The sequence below is a fragment of the Aedes albopictus genome, chromosome 3, assembly GCF_035046485.1.
Source record: "Aedes albopictus strain Foshan chromosome 3, AalbF5, whole genome shotgun sequence".
Classification (NCBI taxonomy): Eukaryota; Metazoa; Arthropoda; class Insecta; order Diptera; family Culicidae; genus Aedes; species Aedes albopictus.
The window spans coordinates 369,928,391-369,944,167 of record NC_085138.1 but is presented as its reverse complement, the minus strand read 5'-3'; the positions used below and the strand labels follow the sequence as shown (position 1 = coordinate 369,944,167).

The following is a 15,777-nucleotide window of genomic DNA, read 5'->3' as shown; positions in this document are numbered from 1 at the left end:
GAAGTATGTATCAACTGATATGGCCACACCGGAACACCTGGAACAGGTTCCGCGGGTTCCTCTCAAACACAATAACACACGAAATAATCACTTTTAGTCATTTGGCAAAACATACATCTTCCCCACCCCCTGACCCCAGTACAATCCGGAATATCTCCAGAATGGTTCGGGATATTAAATGGCCATTTGAGTGTAATAAACTTTCACCAATTTATGATCGATTGAGGGCGACTTCAAAAAAAGCGGAAGAAAATTGACGAAATGCTAGCATTTTGAAAATGAGTTGTCGGGGGTCGGGTATGTGAAGGTTAATTGGCAGGTCCCGATCATTATTATTTAGGAGATTGCGTGTAAGTCATGGAAGATTCATCATCCTACACTACTGCTACAAAGAAAGAAAAAAAAAAGTTTATCATGTATTTGAGCTTGATTGAACCTGAGACCTTCTGATCCGCAGGCTCGAGCCTTATCATCTGCACCATTTCTGATACTTAAATCAAAAGACATTAGAATATGATGGCATGACGTCATAATCATGGGTAACTTTGTTTTAATTTGTGCTGGTAACTCTGTGCGATTTTTAGTATCAACATGACAAACTTTTGATAATTAGTAAATGAAAACGAATTCCTACATCAAAATGATGTATGGACGAAATGTTCGTTACACAAAGAAGTAATCGCTAATTAATTTAGTCACGTAAAATAATGTAAAATTACATTACTTTTATATGTAAAATCCTAAAAATATCGTGTTTTTTCGTGATTGTTTGATTAAAATTGTTGAATAACTTTGAAATACGCAATTTAAATACCGTAGTGTCTTCGGCAAAGTTGTAGAGTATTGTTCTAACTACATCCTAACGGTATCTCCGGCATCTTTTCGGAGCAATTTTGAGATTTTCTCAGAAAATTTCTGTGAAAACGGCTAAAAAAACACAAAATCGATTTGATACACCTTTAAATCTTTATCAATTTGGCTCAATTTTAGACTGAAGACTTGGTTTTGCATGTGGATTGATAATTTGATGTGTCACGGAGAATCGGAGAAAAAAAGGTTCAAAGTGAACAGGTCTACTGCACAACCTAAGTATTCCATCAAACTGAAGCATCTCAAATTAATGTTTGAGCTACTTCAGATGATGTAATCATCGTAGGAATACTGCCAAATATCAGCGAAAAGATGTTGAAAACAAGTACTTGCTTAAAGGCATCCATAAGGAAAGTTCGAAACATACTGTTAACTTTATTCTAAAATATTGCATGCTCGAGGCACGACACTTCATCTATAATGGAAAAAAGCAAAACTGGTTTCACAAGGTAACCTATACAGAAGTTACCCTACGAAAATTAACTTTTTGAAGTAGAGCCACTTAGGCTACGCACGCTTTTTACGCTGAAAATTGGCGAGGTTTCCTAGCCGTAGCCACTACTCAAACTAGACAAGATTACACTCTTCACAGCGCAAAAAGGAAACATCAACGACAAATCAAATCGGTGAAAAACGCCAATGGCGAAAACGTATTAGGCGAACCCATATAGGTAGTAATGTAAGACATACCAAAATTTCTATCTTTGGTATGTCTTACATATGCACATTTGAGGCGTTTTTTATGAAGCACCCCTAAAAATCAGTTTTTTGCTTATAACTTTTTCTATGCATTCTTCACAATTTCCAAATGTTCTAGCTAATGTTTTGCCTTATTAAAACGCGTAACTTTCTCGAAGAAAGAATATATAAGTTACTGAACGGCCCACACCGCCATCATCAAACCAGAACTTAGCCATATCGAACGTAAGCATTATTCCCACATTGCCCGCGCCCAGGGCACAGCAACAGACAGCAACAACAACAACAACATCAACGACGACGACGACGACAATCGCGCGACCCATCAGCATTCCACGTTCTGCTGACATCGCGCGCCACCAGACACCACCCATCCGGCCAACCACAATAGCAACTAAGTAGGCCATAAGCAAACCCATGAAGAACACTTTTGGAAATTAATAAAATCATTCTTGATCAGGCCTTCAGCCAGGAAAGTTCTTTTTTTAAAAACCCGTACCCGAAGGTCCGGTCGATTTTTGGCGCAGTCGGTAGGATGCGCAAAGTGTTAGCCGTTTAAACTTCGCGAGTGAAAAACTTCCACCTATTGGACAACCAGGGACCAGCAGCCTATTGGAAAGTGCCAGGGAGGAGGCGTTTTACTTCAACAAGAGACGACAGCACGGCGCATTCGGACGGGAGCTCATCCGTGAAAACGTTGGCGACGGATTATCGCTGATTAGTGGTGAGTCCCCCAGTTTTCTTTATTTTTAATTTAGTGATTTTTTTAAGTGATTAAGAGATTTTGATTAAGTGAATAAGTGATTGGATTAGGTGTTTTATGTGATTTTCTTGACAAGAACAAATTTTGTGCTAAACCTTTTATTCAGGAAAGAGTGATAAGAGAGAGAGTGAAGCAGGAATTGAACTGTGTGTAATATTTTTATATTTTGTTTTTTTTTTGACGTCTAAATAATAACGTTTTTGAAGCTTGTGATTTTTTTCTTCGAATTTTGGTGAACACTTGTAATATTGCATTTGATCAGTTTTAATGAGACCAGGTCTTCGTTCAGGGAATATGGCAGAAAGAAGCGACCAGGTCGAAGATTTGCAACAGCAAATCGAACATCTTAATATGATGCTAAGTGATCGTAACGCACACATAGCAGAATTAGAAGAAAGGCAGGATCAGGTTTCGGACAGATTGCGAGCAAATCCTGACCCAGCTAACTCGAGGGAAGCAGCGATTCCTCCAGCACCAGCTGTGCCAGGGAATCCTGTGATAAATATCGATGTAGAATGTCAAAGAGGCAAGGTTCCTGACCTCATCAAGAACCTACCAAATTTTTCGGGTAATCCAAGGCAAGTAAACCATTGGATTACATGCGCCGATCGTGTCATCAGACAATACGATCATTTGATTGGGACGAATGTTTATGAGCTTTGGCTCATGGAAATTCGGAATAAAATTGTTGGAGAAGCTGGAGATCTTTTGGCCTCTAGTGGAACTCCGCTTGAGTGGGACAAGATTAAAACACAACTGAAAATTATTTATGGGGACAAAAGAGAATTGTCTACTCTTTTACAGAGACTTTTCTCCCTCAAACAAAATCGAAACACAGTAAGGAATTTTTATACAGCAATCAGCGATTGCTATACAGGGATTTCTACACATATTCAGATGGATAGTCAGTGGCGACATCCAGATGAACTAGTGAAATTTACGGACAAGCTTTGTCTGGAAAAATTCATAGACGGGTTAGATGAGCCGTACTCGTCTCACGTAGGGATTTTACAACCCACTACTTTGTGCCAAGCTTACCAGTTTGCCAATGAAAAGGCCAACAAACTTGCACGCAGAAATTGTAAATATGATTTTGACGATAGACAAAATCGAAAAGTAGCGCAAACCCACATGTATCCTCCATCTAACAACCCTCTACCATCGAGAACATTTATGAATATCGCAGGAAACGCTAAAACACAGAACTCTTCGCAAATCGCTCCAAATAGAACATCCTATACATCTTTTAACCAACAAGCAACATTTCCAAATAGAGCAGTACAAAATTTTTCAAATCGTCCAGGAAATTTTCCTAACAGATTTGCGAGTCGACCACCTAACCATAACCAACAGAATCAATATTCCAACATTTCAAATAGGACTCAACAAAGTAGATTTAGTCAAAAACCTACTAATGAGTTACAAAATCAAGAAGTGGGACCTCAATATGAAGATTATAATGATTATTACGATAATCCTGAAATCCCATATCCTCCGGAAGAATTCCAAGATTATCCAAACCAAAATCAAGACCCTTCGTATAATGAAAACGTCGATGTAGACGTAAATTTTCAAACAGCCACAGTTATAGAGAAACTCAGCTGAAATCCACTAATTTCATACCATACATAACTGTGAATAGTAAAAATGGACCTTTAAAGTTTTTAATTGATACGGGCGCTAATAAGTCCATTATTAGTCCTCGTCATGCAAACTTAGGATTTATTCGAGAACTTTTGAAACCAATGACAGTAAAGAATGTTGAAGGTAGATGCCAAATAACACATTTTGTAGAATTAAATCCTTTCTATGGTAACCCTGGGACCGAAAATCTCGTCTTTTTAATTTATGACTTCCATGATTATTTTGATGGACTCATCGGATATGAGTCCTTGAACCAATTGCAGGCAAGTATTTCCGTACACACTAACACCCTTCATTTACCTTTTGCAAACATTATTATGCAAAAGAAATTTCCAGAAATTTTCAAATTCCAATTACATGCAAATGAAACGCGTGTGATTGAGCTGCCAACTTGTGAAGAAGAAGGAGAATTTCTTCTCTCAAAAGATCTCGTTTTAAACAATGAAGCCTTTGTTCATTCTGGCTCATATAAAACCGACAATTTTAAAACTAAATTAATTATAACCAACATGACCAATAAACCCACGGAAGTAGAGATGTTAAAAGGTAGCATCGAGAAAAATAATTTTGAAATTACACCGCCTCCAGAACCAGTTTCTGATAGCAGTGTACACGTAAATTTAATGGATCAATTACGATTGGATCATTTGAATAAGGGAGAACGAGTTGGTTTAGTAAAATTGATATCTGACTATCAAGAGATTTTTCACCTTAAAAATGAAAAATTAACGTTTACTAATGTTGTGAAACATAGGATTGACACTAAAGATGACATTCCTGTGTATACAAAAAGCTATAGATACCCATTTTGTTTAAAAGAAGAGGTGCAAAGCCAAGTTAGAGACTTGCTCAACCAAGGCATCATAAGACCCTCCAATTCTCCATGGTCGTCACCTATTTGGGTTGTATCCAAAAAGATGGACGCTTCAGGAAAGAAAAAGTGGCGTCTGGTCGTTGACTACAGAAAGCTCAACGAAAAGACAATTGATGACAAATATCCAATTCCGAACATAACTGAAGTTCTAGACAAGCTCGGAAGATGTAATTATTTTTCTACAATTGATCTCGCCTCGGGATTTCATCAAATTGAGGTGAACCCAAGAGACATCAGAAAAACTGCTTTTACCGTAGAACATGGGAAATATGAATTTCTCAAAATGCCATTCGGTTTAAAGAATGCGCCATCCACCTTCCAAAGGGTGATGGATAACGTACTACGGAATTTAATTGGAAAAGTATGTTTAGTATACATGGATGACATCATTGTATACTCAACATCATATCAGGAACATTTGATTAACTTGCGCAAAGTATTCGATGCATTGCGAAAATATAACCTTAAAATTCAATTAGACAAATCTGAATTTTTATGTAAGGAAGTAGCCTTTTTAGGACACTTAGTCACGGCCGATGGTGTAAAACCCAACCCTGACAAAGTGGTTGCAATCAAAAATTGGCCAATTCCAAAAACGGAAACAGAGCTTAGAGGTTTCCTTGGAACCCTAGGTTATTACCGTCGATTTATAAAAGACTTTGCGAAAATTGTGAAGCCACTTACAACCCAATTAAGAAAAGGAGAAAAACTTACACATAGCAAGGAATTCATCGAATCCTTTAATAAGTGTAAGATTTTGCTAACTAGCAGTCACGTACTTCAGTACCCGGACTTTACGAAGCCCTTTATTCTGACGACGGACGCTAGTCAATTTGCTGTTGGTGCCGTGCTTTCGCAGGGACCAATTGGGCAAGATCGACCAGTTGCATTTGCTTCGAGAACACTCACCAAAACAGAGGAAAAATACTCTGTAATAGAAAAAGAATTTTTAGCAATCACATGGGGTTGTAAATATTTTAGGCCATATCTGTATGGCAAGAAGTTTACTTTATTCACTGATCACAGGCCATTAACGTACATGTTTAGTTTGAAGGACCCCAACGATAAGATGCTTCGATGGAGACTACGTTTACAGGAGTTTGATTATGACGTCAAGTATCGGCCAGGTAAGCAAAATATCGTTGCAGATGGACTGTCCAGAATCAGGAATGAGGTAAATGCTAACGATACATCTGACTCGTCAGATCATGCAACACATGGTAGCGAAGAAAATAATGCAACAGATTCCTCAGACGCCGAAACATGTCATTCTGCAGAATCTGATGCTAGTGATTTGATTCAAATGACAGAGTTACCCATAAACTTCTTCAGCAATCAAATAATATTGAAAAAGGGTGACATTGAATCTACTGAATATGAGGAAATATTTCCGAATATTCATAGAAGAACTATTATTCGCTTCGACTTTTCCGTAGCCATAGTTCTCAATATTTTTAAAGATTATATGAATCCAAAAAGAGTAAATGGTATCATGTGCGACGAATCTCTTATTAATACCCTCAATATTGTGTATAGCAATTATTTCAGTCGTGCCAAAATCTTGAAAGTGAGAATCAGTCAGAAAATGTTGACAGATTTACGCACTTCCGAGGAGCAAAATGAAATAATTTCGAAAACGCACGACCGCGCGCACAGAGGAGCTGCCGAAAACCATGCCCAGATTATCAAGCAGTATTATTTTCCAGGCATGAAGCGACAAATTCAACGATTTGTTAATTTGTGCGAAACGTGTTTGGAGAACAAATACGAAAGGCATCCGTACAATATCACTCTACATAGACCAGAAATCCCTAACAAACCTTTCGAAACAGTTCACTTAGATATTTTTATTGCTCAACCCAATCTTTTCCTGACCGCAGTAGACAGATTCTCTAGATATGCTATGCTTATTCATATTAAATCTCGATCAATTCCGGATGTAAGAGCAGGTTTAATTAAATTGATTACCGGATATGCAACTCCGAAGAAAATCGTTTGTGACAATGAACCGGCCCTTAAATCCATAGAAATTCGATCACTTTTCCAAAGACTAGATATTCAAGTAGAATACACACCCTCAAACCATAGTGAATCCAACGGCATCGTCGAAAGATTCCATTCAACACTGATTGAAATCTTTCGCTGCATAAAGGATAAGTATGACGATTTATCTCAGAAACAAATATTCAAAATTGCTCTCGGTCTCTATAATAAAACCATACATACGGCACACCAACACAAGCCTTGCGAGATACTTTTTGGACAACGCGAAGAAGACGATTTACCCCTTGATTTAGACAGATTGTTTGAGAATAGATAGGAGATTACAGATGAAGTGATGTTAAAACTCGATAAAAATGCTAAAAAGAATGTTGATTATCATAATAAAACAAGAGAAAAGGAGCCGAACTTCCAGGAAAACGAAGAGGTGTTTAACACTATTCAAGGCATCAAAAGAAAAACAAAACCAAAATTTAAGAAGGTCAAAGTAAGAGAAAACAGATTCAAAACTATTATAACCTCAAGCGGAATAAAATTCCACAAATCCAAACTGAAAAGAAAACGAAAACACTAATGTAAACATTCTCTTTCCACAGAGAATGGCAACAATAAATCTAATTGTATTATGGATGAGCCTGACGGTAGCGACATCGACAATCAACAGTCATATACAAATCTACGACTTACAAAATAACCCAGGACTCGTATCATTACAATTCGGAGAAGGCAGAATCAGGATGGGTTCCCACAAAATTTACCATATGATCGATATGTCACATGTAGAACCAATCGTAAGAAGACTTAGAACAATAATTAACGATTTAAAAATTTTCAACATAAATGATTCAATAATATTGATTAACAAAAAGCTAGATACAATAGAAAAATCTTATAGAAAAATTGTACCCATTGTTAGAACCAAAAGAGGACTTTTTAACGGTATTGGCAATATGATTAAAGTTATTACTGGAAATCTTGACAACAATGATCTTGTAAAAATTAATACACAACTTAACACATTGTCCGAACAAAATAAAGCTCTAGTAACAGAAAACAACGAACAAATAAAGATTAATCTTAAAGTCCAGGATAGACTAAACAGACTCATTAAAATTGTAAACGATCAACAAGATGTTATCAAAAATAATTTTATACACTTTAGACAAAAATTTATAAATGGTAAAAATATCTCAGATGAAATCAAAGTTGTTAAAGAATTGTTCAACCTCAATCTTAATTACGATCTTCTTGCTAATCACGTCAACAATATATTTGAAGCAATACAAATGTCAAAAGTTAACACCATTTCAAAAGATATCTTATCCAGTGAAGAACTTAACGAAGCAACAAAAATTTTGGAAAGTGAAAATATTAATATCGAAAGCTTCGATCAAGTGATAGAATATTTAGATTTAGCAGTGATTCACAAAGACAACAAAATCGTGTTCATCATCCTGATCCCGTTGCTGAGAAAAGACGTTTTCATCCACCAACTACTAGAGCCAGTCTTAAAAAATGGAAAAATGCTTAATGTTCAATATGCAGAGGCACTCAACAACGATTTATCAACATTTCTAATAACTGGAGAATGTAAAGGAATAGGACAGAGTATCATGTGCAGTGAACACCACGTTAAAGATGTTTCCAGCGACACCTGTTATTCGAAACTTTTACGAGGAAAATCAGGCAGCTGCGACCTCATAGAAGTCACCGAGGAGAGAAGAGTTAAGCGAATCAGTAGTAACTACATCATTATTACTGGAAATGAGAGCACTCCGATCACATCCAATTGTGGGCTCTCCAGCCGAAACATTTCTGGAAACACGCTAATATTTTTCAGAAATTGTACCGTTATCATCAACCAAACATCATTCATCGACATTGAATACACCACAAAACAGCAACCAATCATGATTCCGTTGAACGGATTGGAAATCAACAGCAAAACCATAAGCACCAATTTCACACTTCAAAAACTGCAAGAAGCCAATCTCCAAACTCGACAACAGCTGACATTTTTACATGAGCAACAGAAACGATCAACCTTTGGAATATCGTTAATACTTTTTACCATCGTCATCATTTCGATACTCTACCTGTCCATAAAGCATTCCTCATGCACACCAAAAGCAACCAGTCAAACCGAACCGGGACGGTCCGTTCTTCAGGAGGGAGCAGTTACTGAACGGCCCACACCGCCATCATCAAACCAGAACTTAGCCATATCGAACGTAAGCATTATTCCCACATTGCCCGCGCCCAGGGCACAGCAACAGACAGCAACAACAACAACAACATCAACGACGACGACGACGACAATCGCGCGACCCATCAGCATTCCACGTTCTGCTGACATCGCGCGCCACCAGACACCACCCATCCGGCCAACCACAATAGCAACTAAGTAGGCCATAAGCAAACCCATGAAGAACACTTTTGGAAATTAATAAAATCATTCTTGATCAGGCCTTCAGCCAGGAAAGTTCTTTTTTTAAAAACCCGTACCCGAAGGTCCGGTCGATTTTATATATATATATATCTCTCTCTCTTCTTGGCGTAACGTCCTCATTTGGACAAAGCCTGGCTTCTCAGCTTGTTCTATGAGCACTTCCACAGTTATTAATTGAGAGCTTCCTCTGCCAATGACCATTTTGCATGCGTATATCGTATGGCAGGCACGAAGATACTCTATGCCCAATGAAGTCAAGGAAATTTCCTTTTACGAAAAGATCCTGGACCGACCGGGATTCGAACCCGTCACCCTCAACATGGTTATGCTGAATACCCGTGCGTTTACCGCCTCGGCTATATGGGCTCTTCTACCTTAGAATATGTAAATACCTTGATGTCAATAAAGTAGCAGTTATGCTACTTGTTAACCAAAACATACCGTGCATTTAATTTGCCACACAACTGCTGTCAGATTTTAGGTAGCATTTCAATTACTAATATAGGACAGTTTAGCAGTCGTACTGCTATTATACGGCAGTAAGCAGGTCGAATTCAGATATAAAAAATACGGCTTATTTAAATGCCTATTGGTTTCCTGGGTATGATTTTCTATTTCCTCTTTCGATATATAACTTATGACCGGTTAAAGATCTTACTACTCGGCGCACATTTTTCGATATAACGAGGAAAAATTATTTTTCGGAGGACCATGTTTCCAATCCAAAAACGAATAAACAACTCAGATGTCCAAAGTTGTCAACAAAGGTCTACGCCATGAAAAAAAATCGTCATAAGCTGTCAAATGCATAACGTATTTTCTATACTCTTTGTACTTAGCATTTGTAAAGCATTTAAACAGCATTTTCATTGCTTCTGAGCTAAACCCTTCAAGCAGTCGAAATGCTAATGGAAAATCGAAAGCTTTTGAGCAGCATAGCTTATGCTTATTCAAGGCAGTCATGCGTTCGATCTGCTTCTGTATGGCAGCAAGCAGTTATAACATCGATGAACCGTCGTGACAGTGGTTTTTCAAAAGCGCCCCCCTTAAATTTAACGGTCGACCAGCGAAGCGAGCGAACGCTTCTGTCAAATCAGCGCAGACGCGAACCTTTTCCTATATGAACACACGGGAGTTTGTAGTCAAGCTATCAAATCAAATCGAACCGTTATAGAGGTGGCGGTAGCGTTCGGCTATTTTTCATCACGGCGTCGAAGACAACAAATTTGAATTTGTTTGTTCTAGCTGTCACGTTGGTTCGTCGGTGGTTTAAATGCTGAAAACGGTCTGCTGTACGGCTTATTCAAATGTTTGGTGATTAATTGGGTAAATTAGCCAAGAAAAAAATCTATGCAGTATGATTTTCTTAAATTGATTAATATCTTATATTAGAATGTAATTCAGATGTTATAGTGACCAAGGGTCTGTTCCAATTTAAAATTTCAATTAATTTTCACTTAAACTTGACAGTTCCTTAGGAACCGGTCTAGTTCAAGCGTCGAACTGTCAAATTTAAGTAAAAATTACTTTTAATTCGCCAATTAGAACAGACCCTAAGAACAAAGTAAGTGTCGGGCTTGGTAGTCTAGTGGCTACCGCTTCTGATTCGTTTGCTGAAGATCCAGGGTTCAATCGCTGGCCCGTCCCTTTCCTCCTACTTTGTATCTTTCTATCTTCTTTCTCTCTCTCTTTTCTCTACATATACAACTCATGTATACTCATATGTTCATAGCCATCGCTAGAACCAGAAACGAATAGAAAAAGACGTTTCCCTTCCTTTCAATCATCAATGCTTCCAATCCTTGGATCGCATCACCGACCCAACGGTGACTCTCAGAATGCACTGAATACATTTTTAAAGTAAACATTTTAATTTTTAATGAGAAAACTGCTTTCGAATTATAAATAATGACGATTTTATCGATTACGAATTCTTCAACCTTAAGCATCTACCTTTTCGTTGAGAAAGGCCATCTCTAATCATATTCGCAAGTTTCATTCCGCTGCTGGGATAACCCGATATAGGGCCCGATATGCATCACTTAAATCTTGCTCCCTGCAAATCACAGTCCGCACAAATCTCAACCCTCTTACCAAAATTTATGACCTCGCCTGATGGGATGCCCGGCCCAAACCGTTTTCAAGAGGTTCACACGGCATGAGACAACAGCCACTCAAAAAGCCATGCCTCCGCCCGACGCATTTTCAAGTGGTCCTAGTCTTTTATGGCCGCAAATATAGCTCCCGATACAATTAAATAGCTTCTCTTTCGACTTCTGGCCAAATTTTTCGCTGCTACATACTTCAAAACAGTCCAATTTGGTTCAGCACGGTTATCTGGGGGGTAGATTACGCGCGTACAGCGACCATAAATCTGTCTCGGGCAAATCGAATTGGGCTATTTCTCCCCGCGGATCGGTAGACGGCGATAACTTACTCGTACTTGTAGTCGTAATCGGTGGCTCCATAATCCGGTGGAATGAGCTGCCAGCTTGAATCGTAGTAGTCGTCATACCCGGCCACCGAAGCGACCACCGTGGGAATCGGCCCTGCGGCACTTCCAGCGGCGCCAGCCGCCGAAGCACTACTATTGCACATCTCGTTTTCTCCGTGGAGGAGGAGTGGATCACTTGAGCTCAACAACCGTATTCGAGGGGACACCGACACTTGATTAGCTATTCATTCAATCGATCGTTGAGGGTATGCTCTTTCACTTGCGAAAAATAACTAATTGATAAGTCAAACCACTGCACTGGCTCTCACCCGGGGATAAGTGTTTATTTGGCACTTGATATTCGGAAGCATTCAAATGAGTACCGGAACCATTGAGGACCACCGCCCTGTTCGTCTACCGGGAACTGAATCCGTCGACAACTATCACCTTACTGATCTTGGGCAATCAAAAGCACGGTTGATAGCGTGGGTACAGTCAGGTAAAAGCCATTATCTGTAACCCGTCCACGGCGGCGACGACGACGGGTTGGCAATCGATAGGGACTGAACGGCCGAATGGGGGTACTCCTGATGAGGGAGGATGGACTCCGGCTTGTTGATATTATGGCGGGGTTTATCAAACTGCAATAAGTCGCGCTCGTTTCTGATAACTGTATTGAAATGCATTGGACAGATGCAGAACTACATGGTTCATGACGAAGACCTGACTAGTTTGTACTAAGATAGTTACCCCTATCAATTCCACTAAGCAGCTCAAACAGCTATTGAGCCAGTATCCGATTGTACAGGTCCGTATTGGCAATTCAGACGGAGATTAAGAAATAATGAACTGATAATGTACTATGGAGACTATGTAGTACCAGCTATCTCCTCGGTCCTATAAACCCTCCTGATATCAATCAATATAACACCATTTTATCAGTTAATCGGGCGCATTGCTGATCGGGTCCAGTTGTGGACATTCTCGTGTAATAAATTTATTAGTTTGCGGACGTTGCGTATCGATTCATCAAGGATGACGGTGATTGTGGTGGCACAAACTATCCGTGCTCGACCGCACACAGCGCTGCCGCATCTGTGTGCATTACACATTTATAATGCACGGAAACGAGCTGATAAGGAACGAAGAAAAAGCAAATGCAAGTATGACAGCACGGTCTGCAGGTGATTTTCTAAAGGTATACCCTTCCCTCCATGCCTTGTACCGAATTGCAAACACAGTTCGTACAGAGGGTTGCAATATGTTTTTACAACTTTCTGATAAAATTGCTTCTTCCGAACCATAAGTTTTCAAGGCCCTTCAATGGTCTGCTTAGTAAGCAGTGCTTACGTCGTCTGGCATAAATAGTCTTAGGGGACATTCATCTAGAACGTCACGCAAAATTGTGGAATTTTTGACCCCCTCTCTTCCCTCCGTACGGGTTTTTCGTATACCTAATTCATTACTTGTCAATCTTTACGAAACCAACCCTCACCCCTACAGGCGTGACGTACTTTATGGATGCACCTTATGGTCTTTTGATATATCGTCTAAACCCCCAGAGACTCATTCACCATACATCTAATCAGATGGTTCCATTAGGACCCAACTATATTGTGTGCATCCCAAAACATCCTGGGACAAGTGGAGCGGACCTGGTGTGATGGTTAGAATACTTGACTTTCACGCCGAGGACCTGGGATCGAATCCCACTCCCGACAAACTCGCAAAATGTGAGTTCTTCCTTCGGAAGGGAAGTAAAGCGTGGGTCCGGAGATGAACTAGCCTAGGGCTATCTCGTTAATACAGATAAAAAAAAATCCTGGGACAAGATTTCCCGAATCCCAGAATATAATTTCAGAAATTCGGTCTATTCCGGAAATCCCTAGATGAAATCAATTTGCAGCTAAAATTGCCAAATTTCAAAGCAAAATGTCATCTGGCCATTTTCGTCGGTTGTATATCATTTCGCCGCCGAAAACCATTTCGCGGAACTTTCGCGGAATACCTTTTCGCGGAATGACTTTTCGCGGAATACCATTTCGCGGAATTTATTATTTTGCAAATAATAATAGATTGACAAATTATTTTCTCTGCTGAACTTTACTGGCCCATCAGAGATTCATGCGCAATCATAATCACCTTATTTTCGTGATTGTACTAATTATTTTAACCCTCGAGCGATCGCGCTGTTGTATTTTGTACAACACGTTGAAAAAATCTCGGTGGTAGCCAATCGCGCGAGTCACGTAAAGTTAAATCTGATATCAATTGAGTAAAAATTTGCCTTCTTTGATTCGTAAGTTGTTCTCAAGAATTCTGAACGTCAGGCCAAAGTCCATTAGCCCAATTGTCATTAGGTCGAATGGACATTAGGCGTAATAATCAATAAGCAATTGTTGTTACATAGATTGTACCTTCAAGGGCTTATATTGCTAACTTCATCAGAGATTCTTCCTCCTTTCAAACAAAACTGTTTTTTTTTTGTTTTTTTTTTTGGTTTTATTAATGTGTATTTTAACTTATAGCTAATTCTACACTAAAACTGTTCTTTCCAGTAACACTATAGTTTGGGTACCGAATTTTGCTAAATTTTCCATCATTTGCCTTCTTTCCATCAAAGCCCGTTCATGTGTTGGACAGTTTGTGACGATCAAATTGATAACATTATAGAGACGATCAAATTGATAACATTATAGAGATGTCACCTTCTTTTGATAATAGACTGTTCTTCCAACACAGTTCAAAATTTTGGCTAACGACCAAACTGCTAATCAAATGAAGATTTTTTCTTCTATCAAAAGTAATACTGTTGGTGAGCTTCTTGATGGCCAGGCTGCTGACCCTACCTTTAGAGATTTATCCTTCTCTAAATCAAGGACTTCTTTTTTGAGTTGCACTGTTATGTTGTTTATTGGTGGTCTATTGCTAACTCCGCGTAGGAGATTTGTACTTCTTTTTAAATGCACTTTCCTTTCAAATACCACTAGCTGGTGACCAAACTGACATCTATATCTAAGATTTTTCATTATTTTAAGAATAAGTTGTTTACTTACAGTTGCAGTGCTACAGTGTTATTTGGGTGACCCAGCAACTAACTCATTCTTATGAGATTTTTCTTTCGGTAATAGGCAGATTTTTCGATCCAATTGGTCTAACATCCGTTCAGTCCAGTGCAGTGCTTGATCGGCCTCACGTCAATTCAGCCTAACGTCCCAGCATCATAGTTTTGGAACTGAACCTGCTTCTCAGTTTCCACATGTCCGCCCTTATTGATTGAAGCCATTATATGTTAAAATGTTGCTTTTTGTAAACCGTGTGACCGCGTAACAAATATGCTGTTGTTTTAAATCAAATATTGCGCATCTTTTGATAGGAAGAGTTGAATAATCAATCCACCTACAAGTGAGATGAAAAAAATATTTTTTCAAAAATTGCAGATAGACGTTTGATGTCTTTGGCAAAGTTGTGCAAAATGCAATTTTGAACAACTTTGTCAAAGAAGTCATAATGCTAAATCTCATACTTTACGAGATATATTGCGTTGTGTGTGCATGACCCTTAGAAATCATGTATTCCATCATAACTTTTTAACCCTAAAAGGGATACCTGGGGTCCATTTGGACCCCAGGCACCTTTCACAGCTCGTCTTTGATGGAACACACTCAGCGAGGTGACGAAACTGAGGCCATGAAGGTATCCCTTTTAGGGTTAAAGAGATTTTTTACATTTTTTGTGTTTTTTACAAAGTTGTTTGGAATGTAAAAATACATGTTTCTGCTGAACATGTAAACTGCTAGCTTTTGAAATAACAAAGTTATTTACAAACTTTAGAGCGGTCAGAACTAAAGCATGTTTTCTACGCCCGACGTTTCGATTGTATATGCAATCTTCTTCAAGGGTTCTATAATAGAATTGGACTGAGTTACACTAACAAAAAGAAACATATTCACATATGCTTACAGAAAAGTTTAGTTCTTTGCTCCGTCGATGTGAATCTAGTATCTCCGTATGGTCCAAAGCGAAGCGATGGTTGTTGTCGG

At 38.8% G+C, this 15,777-nt stretch overlaps 1 protein-coding gene across 1 annotated transcript in view; it reads right to left on the bottom strand.

Moving 5' to 3' along the window:
- LOC115267805 (homeobox protein vnd-like) overlaps positions 1-12,435 on the bottom strand; it is a 52,422-nt gene extending 39,987 nt beyond the window's left edge. Inside the window, exon 1 of the mRNA XM_029875133.2 lies at positions 11,738-12,435. Coding sequence (XP_029730993.2) covers positions 11,738-11,898 — 161 coding nt within the window. The 5' untranslated portion in view covers positions 11,899-12,435. The remainder of the gene's footprint in view (positions 1-11,737) is intronic.
- Positions 12,436-15,777: the final 3,342 nt, after the last annotated feature.